This window comes from Antennarius striatus, chromosome 18 (assembly GCF_040054535.1).
Source record: "Antennarius striatus isolate MH-2024 chromosome 18, ASM4005453v1, whole genome shotgun sequence".
Taxonomy (NCBI): Eukaryota; Metazoa; Chordata; class Actinopteri; order Lophiiformes; family Antennariidae; genus Antennarius; species Antennarius striatus.
Window position 1 is genome coordinate 18,767,542 of NC_090793.1, and position 27,829 is coordinate 18,795,370.

A 27,829-nucleotide genomic window follows, 5' to 3' on the forward strand; every position below is an offset into this window, starting at 1 on the left:
AAATTTTAGCGAACTAGCTCTCACATAGCAACAGGGAACATATTCATATACATTTGTTTAGTATTTATATGACACAATCAAAAAAAAGTTAAGTATAAGGTAGGAACTCTTGCATTTTTCAAGTCAGATAACTCATCCGTCATTCGAAAAAAAGAAAAAACATTTAAAAATCTATATTTAAAATCATTATTTTAAGGTTATTGAGGAAAGAGTCCCGTCATTTAGTTGTTAATAGTATTAATAGAATAGACCAGTATGCTAGTAATATGCTCATAAGTAAGGAACTGGTTAATGTTTCATATAAAATTTATTTTATGTGGAAGTTTTGTTGGCTCTAATGTTTTTGGTTAGAAACTGGTCACAAAGGGAAAAGTGATGACAAGAATCTTTTTATTCTGCAGCAGACAAATCTTTATTGGGAAAGATTGAATAATCTGACAAGATTATAAAAATGTCTTTACAACTGTTGGAGGGTTTGTGAAACGACCTTTAATTAAATAAAAAACGGCTGCTTTACTGAAAAAAAAAAGTCATAAAGGAGGAACAGAAAAGAGCTGAGACTTCGACACGAACCAAATTCATAAGAAAATGTTTTTACACTTTTTTAAATCCAGTAAGACTTTTTTTTTTTTACATTTACATCCAAACCACTGGAGACACTCAAGCAACATCCAGATGCTATCTTTACTCGATCAGCAAAAATATTCTGCTCTTGAATCATCAAGGAAATGAACACAAATATACAAATGTAAGACCTTAAAATGTTTCTCATAAATATAGAACGTTTTATACTAACAAACACTGTCATAAAGGTGCATTATTTGCATAGAAAAGTAGTGATAAGTAGATGTACTGCTGTACAAGTGCATTTTAGTTTCTGTTGACATGATCAGACTGATCTAATGTACACAGGAAACAGTTCGATAGAGTTCCCGATGAGACACAAAGACAAGAGGTTTGAACATTTCTGAAATGTGTTCATGAACCTAGAGAACGATGCGGCTGCCACCTAATACAACTAACTAAAACAAAACAGAAATCTGGATTTATATGAAATGTGATCCATACGTAAGGACGACACATTGAAACCTAGAAACTCTCGTCTCCTGATCAGTCGTACGCTGACACTGATGAGGCTGGAGCAAAGAAGTACTAATTTTTTTTTATGATCACGCGTCAGAATTGGATTAAAACTGGATTATTATTAAAGCAGGTTATTCCATTTCTCTAAAGCTGAAACAATAATCTATGAAAACTACCAGCAGAGGTGAGATCCTCATGAAGTGGAGAAGTGGGATTTTCATACATTTTCTTCTGCTTATCGGGAAATTTGGAGATTTTATTTGTAAAAACAAAACATCACCTTCTGACTTCCTCTTATGAATCTGTTTCCCAAAAGTCCAAATAAGGCCGACAGGCTGATGAACAGTTTCACAACTGTAAAATAACACAATGGTGTCAGACGGAGCAAAAGAAATCCAACGGCTTGTTATAAATCAGGTATTAATGTGTATTTACCCACTCACTTATAATCGTCTGATTTTATACAGATCCTCCGGTTTGTGATTGTGTCCGTGTCATGAGCGTCGTTTTTCAGGCACGCCGTTATTAATCATCATCTCTAACTTTGTCCTCTGAATGAGGAAGCGTGTCGTGTTGTTAGTCGGAAAACAAAAAACAAAAAAAAACGTGTTTGTTTTTTCACTTAGCATTACCATCTATGTCACAAAGACACAAACGCAGACGTCCAACGTAAGAAACATGTCACAGTAAAACAAATCCGACATCATCTTGTAGAATTAAATATAAACAACCTTTTTTTAAAAAAAAAAAAAACCCAAAACAAATCTCTACACTGAGTCTCCACTGATGGAAACTTGTTTTGTGTGTCCAGTCACCTGAAGGATTTACATACAAGCTGATCTTTTATGGGGGTTTTTTATCCATCTTTGAAATGTGTCCCCTCTGTTGGTCTATGTTTAACATCCACAATCTGGGGAGGGGGGGATCGTCTCCTTTGTCTCCCGTCCCAACCTGGCATAGGTGTGTGTTTTTTTCTCTTTGTGCTACATGGAGCAGGTGCCGGTTGCTCTCTGTCGTCCCTCCTCTTCCTCCAGGCTGCTGGAGCAGTCCATCGCCTCTCCGCTGTCCGGGGTCACGGGAGACCACCTCTCCCCAAACTCGTCCTGGTTTCCTTCTTTCCTCCCATCCACCTCTGCTGCCTCCCCCTCTCCTCTCTGTCTGCAGAAAGGTGGGATCTCTACCACCACGTATTTCTTTGCCCAGCCGCTCAGCGACGTCTTTTGTTGGACGTCGTTTCCCATCAGCCCCACTTCACACCTGGAGGTCGTCGCTGAAAGAAAGAAGATTTAGTGCCTTATGAATGAATGAATGAATGAATGAGTTTATTTATTTCGAATAACAAAACAAAATAACAATAATAGTTATAGCTGGAAGGTGTTGAGATGAACTCCAGAAATTAACCTCCAACTCATCTGGACTTCATCAACTCTGAACAAAATATTTTTAAAAACCCCCAAACAAACACAAGAGGAAACAAAAAGCTGAAAAAATGACATGATTTTATGGAAGAAAAATGAATCAAACTCACCTAAACATTTAACAAATGATTTTACAGCTAATCTACAATTTTTAATTGTTCTATATTCATTAGTCATTACTTCTAATTACAAGTCAAGTCTGTGTTCTACCTGCATTAATTAAAAAAATAATAATGTGGAGAAAATAAAACCATTTTTCCCACTCATGTGATTTTATTTTAGTTGAGTGAAAGTTAGACTTGTGTTTTCTGTCTGGGCTGCTGACCAGATGGGCAACAGCCCAGACAGAACAGTGCGGAAAATACTCTATAGAAATCTAAAATGTTTTTCTTTGTTTCTCTGTGAACTTTGACCTCTACATCCCTCACTGGTCGTCTCCGGCGGCTCACCTGGCAGCGTGGTGCACGTCTGGCTGGAGTTACAGGGACCTGAACTGTTGTTGTTGTTGGAGCTTGCGGCAGCAGGGAGGGGGAAGATCTCCGAGCGGGGCAGCTGGGGCGACACCGGTAACGAGTGACACTGTCGCCCTGGCAACTGCTGCCAGTCGTACGAGGCGTCCTGCTGGAGTCCCCCACACGCTGTTGGTTGGTTACTGAAAACGCTCCCCGGAGGTGAGTGGAGGTCAAACACCAGCGAGAAGACGGATTTACTGGGGACGTCGTAAAACTTGATCTTGCCCCCGCAGAGGTCCTCTCGGGCAGTGAACGGGTTGATTTTACGAGCTTTAGAGCTGCGCGGAGCAACGGGGGGGTTGTAGTAAGGGTCCTGCACGTTGACTTTTCTTCCAGGTTTGCAGGAGAAGACATCTGATTGGCTGCGGCTGAGCCAGATGTTTCGTCTGGGGCGGGGTGATTTGGGAGGAATTTTATCATCTTGGAATCCCAGAGGGTTCAGACGCTTGAAGCCCTGGATCTTCTCTCCTGGAACAAAGAGGAAGATTTGTTTGTTTGACACAGTTTACATATGATTTGCACAAAACTGCTCAATCTGATGGTTCCAAGTCCAAAAAAACACAATCTTCTAATTGGAGGAAATCGCTACACTCTGATGGGGTAATGGTGAACCTAATGTGACCACTAGGTGGCGACAAAAGCTACATCAAAGACTGGCTAAGCATGAGTTCACTATTCCCTTCAAAAATTTCCAACAGCTCAGGGTTTCTTTTATACAAAAAGGGTCTCTGAGGACCAGCTGGACTATAAAATTATTCTAAACCTCAAGTGATGAAGGAGAAATGAGGAGGGAAAAAAGGAGGGTGACTGAAATAGGCCTAAAGAGAACACAAGTCTGTTTATAGCAATTAATACCCTTGTTAACAAAAAGCTTGTTCATGTAAATAGTAATTTCCCGTGTTGATCAAAAGTCACCGTTTCTAAAGACGATTCATATAAACACATGATCTTTCAAAGAAAACATCTTAATATTTTAATCTTTCGATCACATCTCAAAGTGTTGTTGCACTTCTAAGTAGCCGTGCGTCTCTTTTAAGCGAAGAAAAACCTGAAGGCATCACTTAAGTCACAGAGGACTACAAAAATGTTTGGCTAAATAGCAGTTATGCAACAGAAACGTTGCAACGATGGTTTTCAGGATACGCTGATGTTATCAGGTAAACAGAAGAGAGAATCAAGACGTCGGTGGCTCAGTGTAAACACAGGAATGACGGAATATGCAGATACTACGAAATAAAACCTACCCATCTGTAGTTTCAATGGCTGACACTACGTCTTATAAATGTCTATAAATCTAGATTTCCAGCACCACATGTCAGGAGCGGTATTGTGTGATGTCACACCTTTGCGTTGCCCGTCTTTCATTTGCTTCAGAACTGAAGAAGACGAGTCGTTTCACTCATATAAACAAAAACATCACCGCCTCCTGACTCCACGATGGACAGACGCGCAGGCGGCCGTATGCCGGACCAAATTAGAAGCGGAGCTTGGGCCCGCGTGGATCAAGTATCTCAAAGTAGGAATGTTGATCTCGGACCAGTTTTCCTCCAAAGTCATTTTGAAGTTTATATTATCTGCAACCGGAGACTTTTGTCTTTTTCATGTGCGGCACAAAAACTCAATGTTAGAACATATCTTGAAACGCTTACCAGAGAGGAAAGAAGCAAGGATACATCACTGCACTGGCTGCCGTACATCTTAAGATTCATTTTAAAATCCTTTTATTTGCTTTTAAAGCCTTAAATGTCCTCGCTCCACCCTACCTCTCTGTGTTACTACACCTGTATACTCCCAGCCGCGTTCTCAGGTCAGCTGACCAGCTGCTCCTCACACAGAGTTGAAGCTCAGGGGGGAACGTGCATTTTCTGTAGCGGTTCCTAACCTATGGAATGGTTAGGAACCGCTACAGGCACCACTGCACATCAGGCAGGCTTCTTCTCTGTTTCATTTTAAATCTCTTCTTAAAATCCACTTCTTTTCCTTGGCTATTGACAACGTCTGGAGAGTTGATTTTGTATTTTATTTCACATAATTTTAATTGTTTTTAAATGATTTTATTCCTGTTTTTCACTTATTTTATTGGATTTTTTCCTGTTTGATATTTTATTTAATCACATTGTTTTCATTGTTTTATGGGGAATCTTTTGTGTTGTTTATTTATTGGACTGTGCAGCACTTTGGAAACCTTGTGTTTACTTAAATTGTGCTATAAATATAAAGTGTATTGGATCTAACCAAAGTTAGAGAAATATCTTCAGTTTTTTTGCAAAAATGCATTGATTTTAATTGGGGTAGTTGTACAAAAAGTCTTTTAAAAAATAAAATATAAATAAAAATGCAAATATTTTCACGTCACAAACATATTTTATGAGGAATACCTGAAAATGGAAATATTACAAAACTTGGTTTTAAAAATTTTGAAGAATAACAACAGAATAATAAGAATAAGAATAATAAGAATAAAATGCTTTGATTTTAATTGGGGTAATTTTGACCCCACTTTAGGAAGAGTGGAGGTATTGTTAATTTGTGCATCCAATGGTTAAACGAGTTTGCAGTCCCTCTTGGCAGTCTTCCTTCTGGTCGCCTTCTTTTACAAAACTTTACGGGCATTCTCGGAAACAAAATGAGGGGGCTTGAAATTTCAGACGACATCCTCACAGGTTCGCAGCGATACCTTTAGGGACGGTCTTCTTATCGTTTTCCACGCTGAGTGGGACGGACTCGTGCTTCATGTCTTCAGCTTTAAGGCACGCCAGGAGCTCCTCAAGATAACTCACATTTTCTTGGAAGGATGGACGGAGTTTAGGGTCCATCTGAAGGGGACAAAGACAGAAATGAACATTTCTATACGGTAATATAGTGTGGAAGCTGGTGTGGATAATAATCATCAGGAAAAAAATGAGGAACATATCAAGCTTGACTCATTTCATTCTCTAAGAATCATAATAATAACTAAAAGATATTTCTATATACTTACATGATTAATAAAAATAACATAACTGTAGTGCTACAGCATAATATTAACAATGTTTACATTACCAACACCAGAACCATTTTTAACAAGCTAGTTTTACTAGTTTATAATATGAATGTTTTTATGGAACAAATTGTGCTTTGTGGTTTTTCTTGGCATAATCCTCCTTTTATTGGTTTGAAATCAACCCCGTTTTCAGCAGAAAACGGGGTTCCCCAACTAATTCTAAAGAGTTCAAGTAGAGGTTTGTGCCAAATTAAAATTAAAAAATCTATCTAGGCATTTTTCAGACAGCTCAACAATTCTGATGTGACTGGAAAAAAAACACGCAGAAAAGTGGTGAAAGTATGGCTAAATGATGAAGACACACAAAATGAGAAGCAGGAGAGAAACTGCTCAAACAACAAGGAAATAAAATATTATTGAGGGTTCAAAAAGATGAGGATGAGCAGGATAGAGGAAGTGAATACAGGATCAATCAGCAGGGAGCGCAAAGCCTTAAATGCCCACATCCCCTGTGGTTTATCATTAAAGAAAAGCATCAGTCAAAGTCCACAGTTTGCAGCGTTAGAAAAGTTGAGCTATCAAAGAAAAAAACAAAAACAAAACATATTTGTTTTGGATTGATTTCCTCAAAATAGTTTTCATTTTAATAGTTAGTCAGTTTAACAGCAAATCAATGTTTGAACAATGAGAAAAGCCAAGCCTTAAAAGTCAGAAATCCACCTTATGGTGAACACAAGACCCCCCGGGGTGGGAACTAAATCAGATTATTCAGATAATCCAGATTGAACCTCTATTTCTGAACAGAGGAATGATGGTTCATTAAGAAAATAAAAATAAAACAGAGGCACCAGAACAAATGTTTAGAGACGTCTCCGTCGATAGAGAAAAGTAACACATTAGTGCTCCTGATGCACTTAAACACCAGAACCTGTGACCACTGTGAGCTCACGGTGCAGATAGCTGCTCCTGTTGGCTCTCCACAAACATACATGGGATTGGTACCAGACTATCATTTTATAACTGGACCAGGCTGATTGGACAGTATGATGGACTCACATTGCAGCAGTTGAAGGCCAGCTGGAGGAATTCAGGCGGACAATCTCCGACCATGTGCTGGAACGTGTGATAATCCAGGCCAAAATTCTGGTTAGGGGAAGGACAGAGGACAAAGTCATCTTACAGATACAGTAAAAAGTTAAAACATGAAATTAAGCCTCTGACAGGCTAACATGTGGATCTCAAGCACAAAAATAGTCACCTCTGTGCGGGGAAGGAAGTCAGGGTCAGCCTGGACCCTGGCGATGATCTCACAGAGAATTATCCCATAGGAGAAGATGTCCGTCTGAAACAGAGATGGATATAAGGACATTTGAACCCCAAAATTATTGTATAAATGTTGTGATTGATATAAAGAATCATCTTCACCCCAGCTCTTTGGTTTTCTGTGTACCACTAGTGATCTGTTTTGATTTAACACTTATTTTTGCTGTACTTTTGATTAAAATGTCAATGCGTTTGTTAAAGATTAAACTACAGTATTGACTTTATTCCCCACACCCTCTCAGCTAACAGTGCTACTTTATGTAACTGCTGTAAAGACCAAGGTGTTACCTTCTCATTGTAAAGTTCACCCCTCAGCACCTCGGGAGCCATCCAAAACGGAGAGCCAACCACTGAAAGCTTCTCTTGTTCAGCTCTACAAAGTTTGACAGTGACACACGAACAGATCGATGAGTCTGATTACGACAACAGGAAAGTACTTTGTGTCTGATAATTCTTTGGGTACCTGTACTTTCACATCGTCAGGTTGGAAGTGATCAATTCCTTATTTTCATGTGAGAAAAAAAATCAGATTTTTGGGGGGGGGGGACTGTGTGAAAACAAAACTGGACCAAGGCTGCATGCATATCCATTCTACGTCCGTATATGCCTGTACTGTATTGAGCACTAATGTCAACACAGGCAGCGTAGCAACACAGCAGACCATCAGCTGACCACAATCTGGTTGTACAAAGTGTTTGTTATGCTACAGAGGAAAATGTCATGCATACATTCAGTGCGAGCCTCTGTGTGGAGAACTGTAGTTGTTATTTCCACCAGACTCAGATAGAATGCTTCCTCATAGCTGCCAGTTAATGGACAGCAAAGTCAGTCCTTCATGCTCCGTTTTGATTCATGGGTAAAGTTAAACCACACCCTAAAGGCGATTATTATTCATTTGTGTTTACATACTAAGATATATATGTACTGTATGTAGGTACAGAAGATTATAGACACAATCGAAAGTAAAGAGCAGCACCCTGACTACAACTACAACTACAGCTCTGTCACTTTAAGTCACATGTGGGAAGAAAACCTCAAAACAAGCTAAGAACTCAGCTAAACATCACACTGCTCAAGTTGTTCTTGCAAACATTCAGCTGACTAGTGACAGATTTAGAAGACATAAATCAATAGAGTAAATCAACAGCATCATGCTTCAGCATGTATCTGGTCTTTATTTAACTATCTATCAGGAGCAGGATAGATTTATGTGGAAACCTCCTTACAGACTGGTGGGGATCTTTTCTGCCAGGCCAAAGTCTCCCACCACAGCTGAATAACCGTTGTCCTCACATTTGATCAGGCAGTTCTGGGAAAACAGAAAAACATTATAAGGGATGGAAAAACATTTTGAAGCCAAACCTCCAGCATTGAATTTTACTGTAATTTGTAATTTATATTTAATATGTAGTGCCATGAATTTTGGATCATTGGTAAATGTACAGTTTAAGTAGTCAATAATATACAGCACTCACATAGTCCTTTACTTATACTGAACTAAAGTGTACATTTAGACCACAGGTCATGCTGCTGACATTTTTACAACTCAGTATCCATTCTGATATCCAGTAAAGTTCTAGATTTATTCCAATGTCAACATCTTCCTAATTGATATAACATGATGAATCCATATGATCAGATTTGGTCCCTAAATATTGGACTAGTGTGTGATGCCATGATGTTCAGGGCGTTAAAGCTGCTATCTAACGTTCAATCTGTTAATAACTTTGTTTGCACATTGGAATAAAAGAGAAACTGGAACAAATGCATCGTAGCAGTACAGAGGTCCGAGTTTGATTCCTGGGAAAAAATGATTAGAAGATTGATTATTTATTCATTTAAAGAGGTACAATTTTCAAGGCTATAATTGTAAATGTTAATATACTCGGTTATATTGTAAAACTAGAAATTGTCTAATACAAATTATGATATGCAGATTAAGAAGAAGATTAACAAGTTCTTCATTAGTATTAACCATGGAACATCATCTAACACCACGTGACGGGAGGAGCTCACCTTGGAGGTGAGGTCCCGATGGAAAATGCCCTTAGAGTGTAAGTAGGCCAGACCACTGGCAATGTCGCAGGCTAGTTTGACCCGGGTGGGCCAACTCAAGTGTTTGTTGCTGTCTAGAAGCTGCTCCAGGTTTCCACCGTTGATGTACTGGAAGACGACAAAGTGACACACACACACACACACACACACACACACACACACAGACACACACACACAAACACACACAGTAAGTAGACATATTTTAACTTGTAGAACAGCACCATCGACATTATACCATGCACTACAGATGGGATGAAAGGCGCAGTGAAAACTGTGTAACCAAGAATGGCAGCCTGTTAAACTGGATGACAACTGCTACAAGCACCACTGTGGGCTAAAGTGTAGGTGGCTAACAACTATCTGTTTCCTTCACTCTGTGTTTCAGCTCTGATCTAGACGACTATTATGACTACTGTTTACATGCAAACACGCAGACACGATACTCCTACGTCATATCTAATGAACACTGGTTATTAACGAGATTAATGGGATGAAGAGCACTTGTAGGAAAAGCTTGAAGACGTTCCTCGTGTGATCTGAGGGGCTTCTTCACTTCTGAACAGCTGGTGAGAACAGAGCAGACAGTTTCACTAGTGGGAGTGGTCAAGGTTGTTAAGCCATAATGAGAACCTTTGAAATCGAGTTATATAGACTTCACCTACGGGCTCTAGGCTCACGTCCCTGTGAACGTGGGAGTCACTGATTGAATGATGATTGTTTTTGGCTTTCCACAGTCATAAAAATAAGTTTGACTGCTCTTACTAGGTGGAATATTTAGAAATGCCTACCAGCCGGAGAGATATGAAAATGAGGGACAAAATGTATTCAAGCTGTTTCTGCAAGTCCAGTTGACTTCATCCAACACAGAGACCTACCGTGACCTGGAGGACTAAGAATCTTTGCATAAATAAATATGGGCTGCACTCATAAATACTGTGTATGCCCTTCGTTTTAAAGCCCATGGTGCACAGAAAGAAAACACATTTTGAAAACTAGTTTCACATAATCGGTTTCATATTAATAAATGTACTGGATGTACCGCCCAAGTTACACAACCTGTTTACTGTTTGTTACAAATAGACCTGCAGTAAATAACAGATCAGAAACAAATCCTATTTGGACCAACAGCCCAGTGGGACAGAGGAAGAAACTAGATTGTCGCCTGATCAAGACAAGTGTCCAATTTTACGACCTCACCTGTAATCCTGAATCACTGAGGACAGTCATGCTGAAACGATTCCTTTTTATTTAAAAATACAGTAATGTAATGAAATGTAGCTGAATCGAAGTAAGAAGAAGCCCCTATTTCAGGCATAATTTATTATTTGGGATTATATTAATACTATTATCATGGTTAGTCATCGGATAGTAATTATTTCACATGTTTGAGACATGCGTGCTCCATGATCTAACCGAGTGAAGAGTGCAAAAGAAATCAGAAACATACGGCGGGTTGCAAACTGGGTTTTTGGGGTTAAAAATCCTGGAAAGATTCAAACAATGGAATCCTTGTTCGCTGCTGGAAACAGCACAATCCTGCCATGGGTCACGATTACCATGAGCCTAGATTATATCTGCAGAAACCTTTCCGGTGATGTGCATTGCTCTGAGTCTGCAGAAATTCACAATTCTTCTTGCCTCTTGACATTATTAACGCTCCTTGTGCTGGAGTTTGCTACATAAAACCATTTTCTTTTGCACATCTGTTTATTTTGGCGCTGTTTGTGGAGTTGCACGTGTCTATGCATTACAGGCAGCCTTTCTCTAGGTAGCTTGGGGCCGTGCAGTAACTTAATTCTCTACTTCCTCTGAGCTCTGGCCTCATCGTGGGAGTCAGGTAACAAAACAGCATGAGCCTGTTACCAGGGTCAGACATGACACAACAGGTCCTGTTTACCCTGCAAAAGGAGTTAAAGACCTAGGACATACTACTTAGTGTGCATTATAAGACATATGGTTCACTATGAAACTATAGTGTGAGTGTGGATGTGCAACTTTGGTGTCTTGAGATGAGGGATGTTTTACACTACTGCACAAAGTTGGTGTTTGTCTTCATGAAAGCTACAATCAGTGCATTCACAGTGCAGTGGAACACTGTAATGTAGTACATGTGTGTGCCTGGAAGCATCCAAGACAATGAGCTTTCTTCATAGATGAAATAATCATGCGCTTTGAACTAGTTATACCCATTTAGGTGCATCTGTCAAATCGATGGTTCTTCAGATCCAAATTTGTTATATCTTAAAATAAAAATTTATTACATATAATAAAAAGCTCTGTTTCATATGAAATGATCCAAACACATGATCAAACTTATTTCTTTAGCTGGTAAACTTGTAAACAGAAATTCCTTGACCTGATCTGACTTATAAATGAATCTGGAGCTCACACAAATGTGGTCTGTGCACAAGCATTAATGTGAAACGTCTGAATGTGTTTGTGTGTATTTTCCTACCTCTGTCAGAGCATGAAGTTGGCCTTCATGAACACACACGCCTTTAAACCTGTAAACCGTAAAAAGAGACACAACATGAGATTCTCATTAAGACATCATTTTAACATTTTAGGAAAAAAAATCTAAAATTGAATGTGAATGAATTATAATCATAATTATTCAGTGATAATAACAGTTGGGTGAATACTCAGTCCACACAGTTAGTTGAAGGTCTGCTAGAAGGTTACCTTTATTAAAATGACAAGGAAATAATGAAAAAACGTGGTGTACTGCCTGTACAGCAAGTTTTACACAGAAAGCAGGAAAAATAGTGAGGGGAAGATTCCACGCAGGCAAGATCAGACAAGTAGTTACTGTCTGATGAAAGGGAACGATAGCAGTGCATTGACTTCACCTGCATTCCATTCATTTCTCCCACTGCCTGTTAAGCGGTAGAGTCTCCTCTTTAACATCTTCAACTCTGCTCTTGCACTGCATGATTCCCGGATTCGTTTTAACAATAGCTAAAAAAGTCTGCTCTCACCTCAAGTAAAATGCTTCATTTAATTTTAGCATGTTTCCAAGTGGCTCTGTAAACCTGGGAGGTTGGAAAACATTCTTCATCCAATCCTTACCTCAATGTGTGTGTGTGTGTGTGCAGAGCAACATACAATGCAGTGAGAAAAGCTTGTACACCCCCCCCACTGAGTCCATCTGTTTTTGCCTGTTTTGCCACATATGAGTGTTTCAGATCATCAAACTTTAATTTAGGAAAAATACTATGTGAGTGAAACAACATGCAGCTTTAAATGGTCATTACATTTAATTAAGGCAAAAGGTTTTTCAGAACTTAAGTCACTCATGGGAAAAATTAATAAGTAAACGTAACCCTAAACCTAATATCTAGTTGTATCACGTCAACAAATGTAATGAAATATTTGTTGTAACTGGCAGCCAGTTTTTGACGATGCTGTGGAGGAATTTTGTCAACACATTGGAGGATTTTTGAACATGATTAATCTGTTTAATGCCACAGAATCTAAATCAGATGTAATTCCAAACTAGGCCACTCCAAACCTTATTTTTTATATTTTGGGGGGGGACCATTCATAGGTAGACTCGCAGGTGTGTTTCAGATATTTGGACAACCCAAGTGCACTTCAGCCTGAGGTCACAAAAACTGATTGCTGTTCGTCACTCAGGATTTTCTGGTAGAGAGTACAATTTATGGGCCAATCAATAACCAGAAGTCGACCAGGTCTTAAATCAGTTTAACCACTGTTAAAAAGAATCAGGCATGGGTGTGGCTAATGAAATAGAACATAGATTTCCAAGCGATGTGGTCACAATTAAATCATTATTTAACAGAAGGGCAATTACTTTTTTGCAGATAGACAGGTACGTTTACATAGCTTTTTCCCTTAATAAATAAAATCACTTAATACTACATTTTGTATTTACTTGGGTTATCTTGCAAAAAAAAAAAGAATAATTCACAGCATTGTATGGACCAACTTTGCTTCCAAGCAGTTTTGAAGGCCTCATAATTCTGAGGGCAATGAAAAGGTCAGCTGTGTGGGTCCTTGTTGGACTTCAGTGAACAATGAACCCCTCAGTGTCTGCTTGTTAACACACAGACAGACTCACACAATCCTTTAGGCACGTTCAACAAAGATGGCATTGTAAAAGATACTTGCATAAATACACTCATGCAGATATTTATACATGTGCGTGCATGTTAATAACTGCACAGCCTCCCACCCCAGAGACCAGAGTAGAATGTGAACTGGAAACAAGGCGTAAACTAAACTACAAAATTAACAGTGCAATAATTGGGTGTTGTAGTGTAAGTGAGACTTATTTGACCTGAATGTTCTCTGCTATAAAGTTTTATTGTGTTTACTGACTTTTCCTTTTCCTGTCATTAAATGAAACCAACGCATTTTATTTGACTAGTACCTTATAAAACACAGTGGCAGCCCAGAGTGCTTTGTATAAAAAAATAGTCCATAAAAATGTTTGAGAATTACCAGTAACTGAAAAGTGATACCGCAAACAATAGTTAACTTTCAATATTTTTTCTCACCATATAATATACATTGCACTAATTTTACACATTAGTTTAAATCAAAGAAAGTTTGTGGCATTTGGCTGTAAATACTTCAAGATCCCAGATCCAGATTCAAGAGGTTCAGACAGTACAATTTGGTGCCACGTTTGTCTGACCAATCACTGACTAGAATATCAAAAATATAAATATCAATGTTTTTTAGGGCCACACAAAAAAGTCTTTTTGCCTTCAGGCAGCTACTGCAACTCTAACAGGAGCTGACAGGTTAGAAAATCAAATGTTAATAGGATTTGTGTTTGACACCATTTTTAGCAAACCCCAAAGGAAACAGGTCACGACCACAGACTGAGAGAGAAGAGAAACGTGTCAGCAAACATTACCATTATTAATATTTACTATCTGAGTCTGGCAAGTGCAAAAGGAAATGTTGATATGTACAATGCCATTTTTATGGGAATAACAAAAAATTAGCAACTGACTGAGTCTTAAGCCTTAAAATAACTTTATTCTGAGTTTAGGAAAGTGAGATTATTAAGTCATTACTGCCATTTCATGATGAACAAACATAACTACCACAATAGATGAGTTTTGGGTTCGATCTAGTTAAAAGCTGGTTTCCATGTTATTTATTGATGGGGTTTTATTATTATTATTATTATATAGACTTGTAATAAACATTGTAATAAACCAGACAGGTGAGTCAGTGGGTTACCAACCTGAGTATACTTGGATGGGAAAGTCGGTTCATTAGCTGCACCTCTCTCAACATGTTGGCCCTGTTGCTGCTGAGCTTGTTCATCTTTAAAGCCATAACTTGGTCTGACGTTCGATGATGGACCTACAGATAGAGAGATGGAGAGGCAGACAGATGAAAAGACAAATAAACCAATGGATGGATAGATAAGACAGAGAGATACATCACATTGCATAACAAATACAATTCAACTTAATGCTGTACTACATTTTTGCTATTGTGTTTTAAAATACTGTAAATTAAAACAGTATTTTTTTTTCATTCAGCTTGGGCCAATGTGTGTAAGCCTTCAAATACCTTATCTTCAAGAAAAATATTATTCAGCAACTAAACAAAGGATAGAGAAAGGGAAGGTTGGATGTTAAACAGACCTAAAATGAGGTCAGTCACTGCTGACCAGTCATGGTCAAAAGAGTTGCGTCAATACAAAACAACACAATCAATTTTGTATCATTGTGCATTTGGATTTCAGATTCAATCTGACAGACAGCAATGGCGTCATCATCCGTCCATGACTGGCTGAAGCCAGCAAAACAACGTGATGACAAGAGATAAAAACTGCTTGGTTTCTGAAATATGAAAAAAATTATATTTCTGAATCATAAAAGCAAACATCATGTGTTAGTTACACAGCAAAATTTTGGATTATATATGTTGACGAATGACAACAGTGTGAGTGTTCATGAGGCACTTTAAATAAAGAATTGACTTTGCATGCATTTGCTTCCAAAAAATACTGTAGTTATACAGGTAATCATCTCATTTGACTGAAAAGCGTCAGATGAAACATTTAACTGATCAAACTTCCCAGGAATCAAGAGTACCAGTGATCCTATTGCATGTCTAGTAATTACACCTATCACTTCACAGCCTTAGAAATAGCAAGGTGACCTGAGATCTTCACACCACAAGTTCTAGTGCCATAAAGCAGGACATTAATTACCAAGAACTTGAGTTCTGCTGACTGCAATCATGAATGCAAATAGGAAACACTACTCCTCAAACCACACACAGTCCACCGGATAACTGAGCTGCTGCAGAAATATTTATCTACTTTTACTCATCTCATTTTCTGACTGCAGAGACATAATTAGACCATGATGCAGGTTTTAATTCCATAGTTCATAAAAGGCTAAATAGATACCCCTGTGGTTATAGTTAGACTGCTTTCAGTGAGAAAATGCCAATTCAAAAGTTAGTGAGAGCTGTGAATGAGGTATAAGGTGCACAATGTTTGGAAAAATCCACAAATCCTAGTAGAGTTGATCATTATATACTTTAAACTACAGCAGACATACATTATATAAAATTAGAGGTGATAATGCTACCACTGTGCAAAACAAAAACAAAAAAATGAAATGATTAAATTTATAGTGTATCCCCAACAAACGTCATTATTTGGAGAGCTTACATTTTTAAAGTAAACAGTTCTAACAATAAGACCCATAAAAGGAAAGTAGTGAAAACATTGCTGTAAATATGCTACCAAAGAGACTCTGTCATCCTCTTTTTGACAGTGGGCAGCTTTATGTCGTCTCCTAACAATGGCTCTTTTAGTTTCCGGCATCATCAGAACCCTGGTACACTGGTGACACAATAGAATGGAAGTATCGCTTACAGCAAGAGATGGAATTAAACACAGTAAAAACAATAGATTACAAAGGAGGCTTTAAGCATCAAGGTCAAACTGGTAAAAACGGTGTTTCAGAGAAATGTGATATTGAACATTTCAATACAGAATAATCTGTTTGAAGAAACAAATCCTGGATTCAAACTTCTGATTTTTCTCTCTGTTACTGACATAAAAACGTCTGTTCAAGTTCAAAGGATGGAGTCTGGCTGCAAGCTCCGACAGTCGTCACCACAGGACAGCAGAAACAACAGATGGCTACTCCCCTAAAAGCCTCCTCCCCCACATCCGTCTAGCCTCCTCCGATCCCCCATGTCCACTCTTCACATCCCCCCAACTGCATTGTGGCCTGATCCCCTTCTTTTTCCTCCTGGCTGTGGCCTCCAGTAAACCGTTATCCCTAATCCTCACATTTCCTAGGAGTTGATCTTACCTCCTTCTACTTCTAGTTTTTTGTTGATGGAAACGGTCCTTGTCCTTCAATTCTTTTCTACAACTCAGAAAAGCTTTAGTCACCTCTGTCTGTAAAATGTATTCTTACTTCCATTCTTCCTCTATTTTAAAGCAAGAGTAGTTTGCGTCCTCACCAGCCCTTAACTCTTAAATCTGCTTTTCAACTGTCATTTTTCAATCAACTCAATATTCCAGCCATCAAAGCTCTCTGCCATCAAAAGCTTGGTCCCAATCCGTCTCTTGTCTTTAGCCTCAAGCATTCATTTCACCATCTTTTTATTTATCGTCTATCATTCTCCTTGACTACGTGCTTTCCATCATTTACATCTGCAGAAAAAAAAACAAAAAACCACATGCTGTCCATGTAAGCAGACAGAAAGATAACAACTTGAAACATACTGTGGTTTAACATTGAGATGTGAGTGACAGTTGAAGAAGATATCAGCAATGGAAAGCTACCAGAGACTGTATGTTTTCTATAAGGTCATGACAGTTAATGAAACATTGCATTGCCAGTCAGGAATTTCATGAACATGTATCTTTAAGCAACATTAACAAAAGCAAACATAAATTATGAAAATATGCTTCTATAATTAAATGAAGTGCTTTGTACAATGTATGCCTGAATTTTTAATGGTTCAGGGTACAGTAATTATTGTACTTCGTATAATATCCAGGGTGAGAGGAGAGTGGGAATGTAAATGATGTACCACAAAGTTGTGCTTATAAGCTATGATAAAGGTTTTCAGGCCGATGGCAAATGAGGATGGACCAGAAAAGACAACGAGAAGCAGAGTCAGGTGTTTTCAGTCACCTGCATTTCATCCAACCCAGAACTAAAGGAAGCCTCTGAGACCGCCAGAGGCCAGCTCGACAAAGGGGAATACAGCGCCAATGATTTACAGCAGCTCCAATCTCACCCCAGGGAGAACAACCACACAGCAAGCTCAGGCATGAAATTGCAAAGGCGTGAGACGGAGGTCAGACATCCGTCAGCACCCAACTACTAACAATTAATCTGCTGGTACAGCAAAAGATCAAGCTTTCAATTAAAATAAACTATCAGACATTGCCAATAGTCATCAGTCATCATCAACAGTAAGTAATCTGACAAAGTGACACAAAGGAAACTTAATTTAAGACCAGTCCATTAGTGTAATTGATTACCATTCCATGGTTCACATGGAATGATAATTTCTCAAAAAATGCAGTCCTACTCCTTTCGTAAATAAGCTGCTTTCCACCGTTTATCTGAACAAAAACCTCACAGGCACTTTGGCTTTATTAATGCAACAAGAAATAAGCTGAACTACATTAGCTGATGGTTTTTTGAAGATAGTTTTCAACACAAGCAAACCATGCAGTAGCCAATAACTCTTGTGTGGTTCCCACTCACATGCCCAGAGGGGGCAGCAATTAATTTACTGGGCTCAGGCGTCCTGGTTTAAATAAAGAGTCTCAGACTGGCTGCAGTCTAACAAACTAAAATGCAAAACTACTTTGGAGCATGTTACTTTATCTTTACAAGATATCTCAATTATCCTGACCATTGCACAGAATAAACTGACATGACTGGTGGCGCACACTGTACTTTTAAAACAGAAACCAGTACTGAGTTTATAGACAGTTGGACAGAGACAGATGGATGGATGACCAGATGGGCAGAGTAGGGAATGAACACAAAATTAGGCCTACGAATAAAACCAACAGATGTAATGAGGAAAAACAATAAGTTAAGTCAGAAAGTGATAGACGGGCTGAAAATTAAAGAGCAAAGATGGTACGCAATGATCTGCACTCACCTTGAAGACATCAGAGAAGAATCCAGAGCCGATCCACTCACAGGTGAAGTCATCGAGGCGTGTAAGACAGGAAAAGGCACTGATAAGAGCCCTGTAGGATGATGGCCACACCTTGCCCACCTGCAGAACACAGGAACACACTGATATCACTGAAATGACACTATCAAGATCAAGATGTGATCCTAATTTATCACAGTACTGACACAGGAATCCTGTACAACAAAAGCTACTCTCCTCACATATCAAATGAATCACACTAAAAATAAAAAACTGACCTGTGAGAGTGGGTTCATGCCCATTTCGCTGATTCCTAAACCTCCAATGCCATCTCTGTCGTCGTTGATGCGTTCTGGTCGTGTAGGAAACCCGGCGATGGAGTTGCGTTTATTCCGGTCCATGGTGATGTGAGTGACAGTGATACCAGTGAGGGTAGTATGGGCCTTTTTCTGTAATGTACCCACATGACAAGAAGACTAGATTGCTATAATGGGGTCCGCAGCAGCACAGCCTTAATTCAGTTAGTGTCCTGGGAAATTGCACATCTCACACATAGACTTCAGTTTGAAATTGTATTTGTGTGCAAGTTGGTGGCACAAGGCCGGATCCAAGATATTTCCTGGTAGCTCAGTTCCTTGTCACTTTTGAATGGGAGTCCACTGATATGAGCGGGTTTTCACATGTTTGACAGATGTAACGTGAGTCCAGGGAGACCTAGAGAGAGAAAAGATAATTGATTTAATTTCTGTGGACTGAGTATAGCAGCAGAGGAGTTTGCTCTTCAGACATACTCTGTGTGTGTGCGTGTGCATGTGTGTACTTGAACAGCAAAGTGCTTCAAGGGAATCATACACATTTCTGGCAAATCTGTGGAATAAGTCAACAAACTACGTATTACAATCACATCCCCATCCAACCAAAAAAAGATGTCACACAAGTCTTTCTTGTGAAATTTGGGGTTTTGATCACAGATATTGCTGTAGACCGAGCCCTGCTGTAGGATGGCTGAGACAAGCCAGTATTGCTCAACAGGCCTAAATATAATGGTTGTAATAGGGGCCGATTGTCCAATTTGGGAGATTAGCCAAAGAATAGTTCAAGCTCCGGACCTTTCTGTCATCCAAAACAAAATCAGCATGGTACAAAGGGTAACAGGAAAAGAAGTCTGTGACTAAAGGTTTTTCATACGTGCATAAACAATGTGGCTTTCATAACAAACCTTTAGGAATACATCTTTCCCCAGAGAGAACCGACTCTTCCGTTGATAAGACATTTTGATCCTGGCTATAAATATCATTCCAATAACTTGAAAGAACAGTGCAGATTATATTGGTAAAGAAATTATTTTTCAATTGGGTAAGAATTTTTTTGTGAATTTCTATCTAATTCCTTCCAAACATTTTGCTCATTAAACATTTACTTCCCTACCATGAAGTTCTTAGTCAAAAACTATTGCATAATGAGTGAAACAACATCTAACTACCATTTTAAAAAGAATTAAAACTTTATTATTTATCAAATATTACTATTTTTCTACAATTGCATGCAAAAAGAAACTGATTGTAGTGAATTGTTTTTTCTTTTTTTCAAAACTAGGTATTAATACCACTATTATCTGTACTTCTCACACTTAGAAATTATTTAACTTACTGTAAATACCTGTAAATTAGTAAATCACCCACAGTAGACCTGCAGTGTATTTTTTTGGGAACAGATAATTCTACAAACACAGCAACACTGCCAGTGCTACCAGGCCAAACAAACTGATTTCCAGTTCTCCACCCGGAGCGACTCAGGAATGATTACAGGTGAACCCTATTAGTGGATGATTCTGAGATGTCCAAATAAAACTAGAACCAAGTCAGTCAGAGACTGCAACATCCCGCGACTTACCTACCCTGAAAATAGGTCAGGGTACCCTTGAAGTAGTACCTGACCAGTGCATAGACTAGTGCATACTGAGAAGACCAGTGTGAGTAAGACCATAGATCAAAGCTAGTGCATATGTAGATCAAAGCTAGTGCTCTGACCTACTGTCGTTGATCACAGCTAGGGTCTTACTCACAATGGCTTTCTCCCTTGTCTTTCTATCCTATCCAGTTCCTGATTGTACAAAAGTTTAAATTTGACCTGGTTTTCTCAAGGTCAAGGTCATCATCTCATTTTCATCTCCTTTGCTGACCGAGTAATGTACTTTTTGTTTCATCTTTCTATCAGCAACGGTTGCAAAGGTATGTGGTGGACTAACTAACAGATGAACAGATGGACGGACGGACGAACACACAAACACTGACAGATACAATACATCACCGTTTTGAAGCAGGATGAAAAAGCCAATGCTGGATGACAAGGTCTATTAAGAATAATGAAAATACATCCCTAAAACCTCAAGTTTTTTTATTTTATTTTATCCAACGGCAAATGATTAACTATTTTCAGAATCCATTATTCATTCAAATATAAACACAAAAAATACTGTTGCCTATGAACTGCAAAGCTATCTGCTTGTGAAAACAAAAATAATTTGAAGTTCATTATCAAGGGGTTTGGTTAATGGTTGGACAAATCAAGACTTTTCTAGATCAAAACAAAATTGTGTAGGACATTTTTTAGTTCCAGTCCTATTGTCAACCCCTTTAGCTACATTATAGAGAATTTCCATTGGTGTGGAAAATATACAAACAAAAACAAAACAAAAAGCAATGATTTGCTTTGTGTTTGTGATCAATCTATTCTTTTTAGTGCTTTTGACGTGTAATGAGCTCATGCCTATAATTACATGTCACCTAAGGATGACATAGCACCTCAACGTCTCTCAAAAGATTGTAGAACAAGTTTCTCACTATATGGCTTTCATTCAAATGAGGAGCTAAGCATTGCGTGCATGCAAACGTTGAACACCCTTCAGATTCACTAAAAATCATGTTTCCAAGGTAGAATCAGTAACACTGCAGTGTTCTGTACATAATATAACTAGTTCAATCAAAACAAAGTCATTAAAGTATAAAGGATAGTGATTTTTTACAGGTGATTTAACAGATCTACATTAAAAGAAAGCAGACGCAAAAGTCAATGTTAGGTCAAGAGGTCTTACGACTTACATCCTCAAACATTACATCACAGACACCAGACGTGTAGTCAGATACTGGACACCTCCTGACATCATTCTCCACTCCAGCTACATCCTTAAAAGGCTTGCCATCACCCACTTTCTCTCCTCATTTTCTGCCATGCTAAAATGTTACAGCAGAAAAAAAAATGCCTGTGCCAAGAAAAATACAATCACAAGTATTAAGCCGAGAATTTCTTTTCACATGTCAGTGGCTTTCCAGCCTGACAGTAGGGATAGAGGCACACATTTCATCAATGTCAGTTATCGGAATCGACAAGAGTAGGTCAGCAAGTAAGATAGAAATTCTCCCTTGAATCAAAGCAGCAGCTATGGAGATTTTGTACAAACACACCTACAGTCATCAAAGCTCTAGAATACTTTGATGACTCAAAGCAGTCTTGAGTCATCAAAGTCACTCTTCTAATATTTAACAGAATGCAAACTGTTAATAACATCCCAAACCTTTGTTCTTCTTAAGATAGAGAGGTGGGTAAAATGTAGTTTTCAACCATAATTATCTTAATAGCTCAGGCAACATAATGTTGACCAAAAGGAATTTATACCAACTTCCGATCCAAACACAAAAAATAACATCAACTAAAACTACCACCAACTACAACTACCACTGGGGAGACAATTCCAATCACATAGTATGAAACAAATTCCCACCAGCAAGATAAAAAAGGTGACCATTATAACTTACAATAAAATGTGTTACTGAAAAACTTAGTCAAGCAAGTAATTACAAGGCAAACAACCATAGTTCATGACTACATTTGCTTCCAGACTACTCCCTGTTGTATCTAACGTGGGATTGGTTTAAAACACCACAGCAAAGAAACTGTGGATTAGGGTGGAATTTTGTAAGTCAGTCTTTTTCTGGTCTGTAAAATGTGGCCTGTTGCTACTTCAAAAACAGATGGGACATCTCAAAAGCAGCCTCAGGCCACATGTTTTCACAGGAGTTTGGAGGTCTCAACACTGTAGCTGCGTCCTGGTGGATTATAGACCAATGGAAAAAGCCAGCTATAAATCAAAATTTAAGCGGCGTTATAATGGTGGGTTGCAGCGAGCCTTGGCATGTCTCTGAAGTATAGAAGAAGCATTAAATGGGCGTGTGGGAATGTATGTAAACTAAAATCATTTACCTTCGTGAATCTACGTTGCTTCACAAAAGAAGAATTGCATATTCTCACGATCCTGGATCTAAACCTCAATGCATAAAACGATCATGTCTCTAAAATGTTAGAGACATGATCTAATGATCTAATTATTTCCATAATCTTCTGTCTTCTTTACAACATCAGTGATAGCTGAAGGTTCACCAATCTAGGTGACCCAGGTCACGTACGACAAAAGTGAATAAAAGCCTCTAATCCGATCACGATCAGTTCTGCTGAAATACCACGATTCTTGAGTCTAGGCATGCCTGTCATTCTTCAAGGGTTTCAAGAAATGAGAAACTCCGTGATGTAGGCAATGCTGGGAAAAAATGGCTATTATCAGAATACCACTCATGAGTCAATGCTTCCGAAATAGCTGTAGGTAAGAGGTCAAAATAAGTGTACATGATTCATTTAAAGCAGGATCGTGTGTTTCATTTACTGGTCAAGTGTTGCTGAATGTCTAACAGAAAATATAAACAAACCAATGCAGCAACAGTTTGTATTAGCTTTAAACAATCGCCTTCGTGAAAGTATGGCAGGCTTACCTTATTTTATTCCATAGAGGTTTGTGCAGGAAATGTTCAAGCTTGGTTCCATGCCTTTCCCGGGTTACTTAGCGAATGCAGAAGACAAACAAACTACGCAACAGCAAAGTTGGCAACGGAGCTAGCTTAGTGGCTAGCGATAGCTGACTGAAGGCTGGTTTGTCAACAAACTCCAGTCATGCAAAAAGCAAAGATTCACAAATTGTGAACTTTGTCGCCGAGATGATATAAAGGTCTTAAGTCAAAATTATAAATTTAAACTTAAAATCTATTTTATCTTGCTTGGTCCATCAAAGAGTAAAAAGTACGGTGGAGTTTTGAACAGTCCGATAGTTTAACGGTTGGTTTTTGACAGCTCCATTGCTCCTGTTCTCACCCGACTCACTCCCACCTGACTCCGCCCACTTTTGATTGCCAGTTAAATGAACCAATCAGAACATTATTTACGTGTTCAGGAATCTGTGTACATATGCGCATGCGCTTAACCATTAATGAAAAAATACATCTTAATAGTAATATTAAAACGATTAAAAAGTTAGATTGGAAAAAAATGTTTTAATTAAATTGTAAATCAACATGTTCACTTCAACAAAATATTTGAAAGGCTTAAAATGGAATCATCTGCTTTGATTTTAAATGTTTCAGGCTATTCATTCAATGCAATTTACTACATGCAACTTTACAGTGAAAAAGTATAGCACTGTAAGCAATCGAAAATGAAATATCTGTTTCCTCCAATGAGACAGTTGTTTTGGTTTCCCTTTATAATCGCTAATGAATATACAGCATCATCTAGTGGACAACATCAGACAGTTCACCACTGTCAAACTGGCGGAACATTGGAGCAGTTTGATGCAAGAACAGTTCTGTATTCAAGTTCCTTCATGTTGAAAGTAGAGGAAGAGCACAGCGGGTCGCACTGTTGCAAGAACGATCTGGTGGCAACTGCCTCCGGTCTGCGGTATCGTGGGCATACTCAACCCTTATCAGCTGCTTAAACAGAACACATGCTGAAGGACCAGGTTTCCAGTGTCTGGCTTTTGGGAGTTTGAGGAGGACCGCAAAGTTGACCATCTTACTGGACTAGAAGCGTTCTCCTGTTCTACCATGAACTGGCGTGACAGGGCATCAGGTTGGATGTTGTTGCAGGAGCCTGGTTGACAAGAGAGGGACTAATTGAACCTGGAAAAAAAAAAATTATGAAGGCGATAACTATTTTTTGAAATTATACGCCTCACACCATCAATGATCAATCAAGAAAATTAGTTGAATATCAGCTAATCATGAAAGTACTTAGTCGAAAACTAAAACACACACACTTAATAAATCCTTTGACCATGTGTATGACTCCAGTTGCAGGCAGATTAGAATGTATTGATATTTGCTTGCCAATTAGAAAACAACGAACGAGCTACTAACGTGAAATAGCGCCGAATTTAAGGTAAAACAGGCGGCAAGGCTCTCAGACATTTTAGATTTTAACAAAATAATCATTGTTAGAACTACATAAATAAACACACTGGGACTCTCAGTCATTGTGGTGGCATAAATTAAATTGTAAACACCGCTCCAGCCGCTCAAACCCAGAAACCCAACAGTCCCATGAGCCTTTGCGCTCTGAACTCAGAACGGTCACCAATCAGGTTGCCCGCTCTCGCACGAGCCAAGTTGAGAGTGGGTTAGTTCGTTTTGTCTGCCAGGGTAGCGCTGCGCGTCTCAACGCACCCCATGGATATATCTGATCAGCTCTGTATTGTATTTTGAAGCAAAATCGTAATATTGGAATCGATGGAAATGTAAAAATTCTCTTTTTTTTATTAGCAGCGGTGCTATCATAATTTCAAGGGTTTTTCCTCCTCAAAAAGGTGTTGTTGAAGTTTTCCTGCTGATAATATTTGTCCTAAAACCCGCGCCGTATATCCCCCGTCACGTGACCACCAGCGTTTCCTGTCACTATTGTGTTACACATCCATGTTTTCCACCTCAAACAACAACAGTAATGAGACGGACGACGTCGTAACGTCTGCGTGGAAAAAAGATCGCTTCGGGTTCGTCGCGTCGCTCCGGCTGGCTGAGGTGCTACCGATCAGGGGACAACATGGCCAACTGTGTGGCTTTCCAAACCAAGTTAACCTCCATCATGGACATGCTAGCTAAAGCCGCCGTGGTGGAGATCAGTAAACTGTGGGAGGACGGCTTCACGCTCGTTCATGTGGAGCTCCGGCGGAAAGAGAACGAAATTGAAGCCCTAAACAGAAAGCTGACGTTGATGGAAAACGAGCGGCTGATGGTTCTTTGTCAGGCTCATCATCCGTCGTCTTCCTCCAAGAGTGTACAGCAGGGCAAGTCGCAGATCGATGAAGGTAAGAACCGCACCGGCTCCCTCACTACTGTGTAATTACAATAATAATAATAGTAATAATAATGTAATAATGTGATCACCATCGTTTAGTATAATCCCGTTGTTATAGCATTACTCAAAAAACTTTATGCACAAGCCGTGGGCTCCAAGACTTTTTATTACAATGTATGTATATACTGTATTATGTATATGTAAGTGTGTGTGCGCGCACACACACACACACACACACACTTTATACATGTCACTGTAAACTTGTTTATTTATTTGAATAACTGTCCTTGATCCAAAGAAAACAGCTATAACATCGAATTTGATTTAAAGAAACTCAACACAGGCTAAAGTCAAAGGATGATTGTCCAAAGCTGTTTAAGTCAATCCACTGGACTCTAAGAAAGTTCTTGAAGATGTTTCGTCTCTCATCCAAGAGGCTTCTTCATTTGGGTCATTGGTAAACAAATCATGTATTTCGAAACCTTTTAAAACTGTCAAAAAGATTGTCTCAGCAGATGGACCCAGGTGATGTGTCTCATCCTAATGACCCTCAGTAGTATAAAAAGGTGAAACTCACATTTCAACGACCCCCGCTTTGAGAAAGAATGATTGCCAAACCTGTTAAAGAAATTATTCAACCAGCAGTTACTAATTTATGTGACATAACTCATTTATGAACAGTATGTTAAGTCTACTTTACATCCTTCTAAAAGATTTAAAAAATAAACCTCAGCATTGTTGTACTGGTGGGGGTTTAGCCACCTGTATGTCATTCACCATGTGAGGCATTTGACTGATCCTTCTGTCATTTAAACACTATTTGCACACAATGATAAGTGGGTTCAGACCACTAGTTGATTCTCACCAGCCTTTGAAATCACAGTAAATGTTACCTGAAATGGTGCATTAATCATAAAACAAAGATATCTTTTTTTAAAGTTAGATGTTTTGATGGAACTGTCTGACCTTTTGATGGATGGAACTGACTCACCTTTTATGTCGTTTCAGGACCGAAAATCGATTCAGTCCAGACGTTGTCTTCTGATCAGAGCATCAGGGAGAAGGTGGACACCTCAGCTATTCACACAACACCGCCTTCGCAGACAGAAGAAAAACTGTGTGCGCCGTCTGACCCCCAAGAAAGTGACAGCAGAGATCCGGATGATGAGGATTTTATAGTCAAGTTAGAAGATGAAGATGACGTCCAGATTGTGGAGCACGTTGTGGACTCGGATCACACAGATCCTCACGAGATGGAGCTGAACCTCCAACCTGCTGAAGTTGTGGAGGAACAAGAGAGCCAGCACTGGTCTTCAGTTTCTGTGGGAGACAGCGATGCTGCCGATGACTCGGATTGCTTTTTTGAACCAAAGCAATTATTGCAAAATATGGACTCAGAAATTCTCCTTATTCAGAATGCGTTGGACATTTTTGATAATTCTGCAGAAACCGCGGAAAATAGACAAGGAGTATCAAGTAAACCAAGGGCTTCTGTGGCTTTTAGCCAAGCTCATCCAAGTCAACCTGTAGAAGCAATAAATCACCCAGAGAGAGGACTGGCCATCAGATTCCTTTCGGAAAAAGAACCGCCAACTAAAGACGCTTCAGCTTTCAAACCCGACAGCAGATTCTTCCTCTTGAATGACCCAGAGTTGCATAAAACTATCGTGAGTCGCCGCATAAAGGAAAAGTGGTTCATCTGCCCGTTCTGCGGCAAAAGCTTCGACCGTGTCAGTCACCTGGAGATCCACCAGCGAATTCACACGGGGGAGAAACCGTATACCTGCGACACGTGCGGCAAATGTTTCTCTCAGAGGAGTAACCTTCGCACTCACCAACGGACTCACAGAGAGGCTCTAACCTCGATTCAAGCAAACCCCGTTTGATTGACTAGATCTTACAATAGGAAATATGAACATGTCTGTCTAGATTAAGGAAGACCTTTTCTTTGTATTTTGATAGAGCTGAAAAATCATGTAGCCAATTGATTCTACTGTATACTTCGTATTTTTGATATTGAAAATTTGGGGAGGTGTTCCGGGCTTGTCCTACCAGGAGGAGACCTTGGGGAAGACCTAGGACATGCTGAAGGGTCTGCTGCTGACATCTTGATTCCAGAAGCCACAGCACAGCTTCAG

At 39.1% G+C, this 27,829-nt stretch overlaps 2 protein-coding genes across 2 annotated transcripts; one reads left to right on the forward strand and one right to left on the reverse strand.

Moving 5' to 3' along the window:
- Positions 1–393: 393 nt before the first annotated feature.
- Positions 394–23,718, reverse strand: tesk2 (testis associated actin remodelling kinase 2). The gene is made up of 13 exons (XM_068339908.1): positions 23,339–23,718; positions 18,794–19,229; positions 18,519–18,638; positions 14,596–14,717; positions 11,830–11,878; positions 9,336–9,482; positions 8,546–8,628; positions 7,608–7,692; positions 7,255–7,338; positions 7,053–7,139; positions 5,691–5,829; positions 2,951–3,481; positions 394–2,353 (listed from the first exon to the last, which is right to left on the reverse strand). Exons 2-13 carry the CDS (start codon positions 18,914–18,916, stop codon positions 2,067–2,069), a joined length of 1,857 nt encoding a protein of 618 aa, XP_068196009.1. The 5' UTR covers positions 18,917–19,229; positions 23,339–23,718; the 3' UTR covers positions 394–2,066.
- A 1,308-nt stretch (positions 23,719–25,026) lies between these two features.
- Positions 25,027–27,589, forward strand: LOC137611814 (zinc finger protein with KRAB and SCAN domains 2). The gene is made up of 2 exons (XM_068339914.1): positions 25,027–25,701; positions 26,700–27,589. The coding sequence occupies exons 1-2, from the start codon at positions 25,437–25,439 to the stop codon at positions 27,575–27,577; spliced, it is 1,143 nt and encodes a 380-aa protein (XP_068196015.1). The 5' UTR covers positions 25,027–25,436; the 3' UTR covers positions 27,578–27,589.
- The last annotated feature ends 240 nt before the right edge of the window (positions 27,590–27,829 follow it).

Bases quoted from the DNA above. Each gene is read 5' to 3' on its own strand.
- tesk2 (XM_068339908.1), bottom strand. From the start codon at position 18,916: ATGGACCGGAATAAACGCAACTCCATCGCCGGGTTTCCTACACGACCA. The intron at 8,629-9,335 runs GTGAGCTCCTCC...CTGTTTTCCCAG, and splicing joins ATCGGGACCTCACCTCCAAG to AACTGCCTGATCAAATGTGA. The intron at 7,339-7,607 runs GTAACACCTTGG...TCTCTGTTTCAG, and splicing joins GTGAACTTTACAATGAGAAG to ACGGACATCTTCTCCTATGG.
- LOC137611814 (XM_068339914.1), top strand. From the start codon at position 25,437: ATGGCCAACTGTGTGGCTTTCCAAACCAAGTTAACCTCCATCATGGAC. The intron at 25,702-26,699 runs GTAAGAACCGCA...ATGTCGTTTCAG, and splicing joins CAAGTCGCAGATCGATGAAG to GACCGAAAATCGATTCAGTC.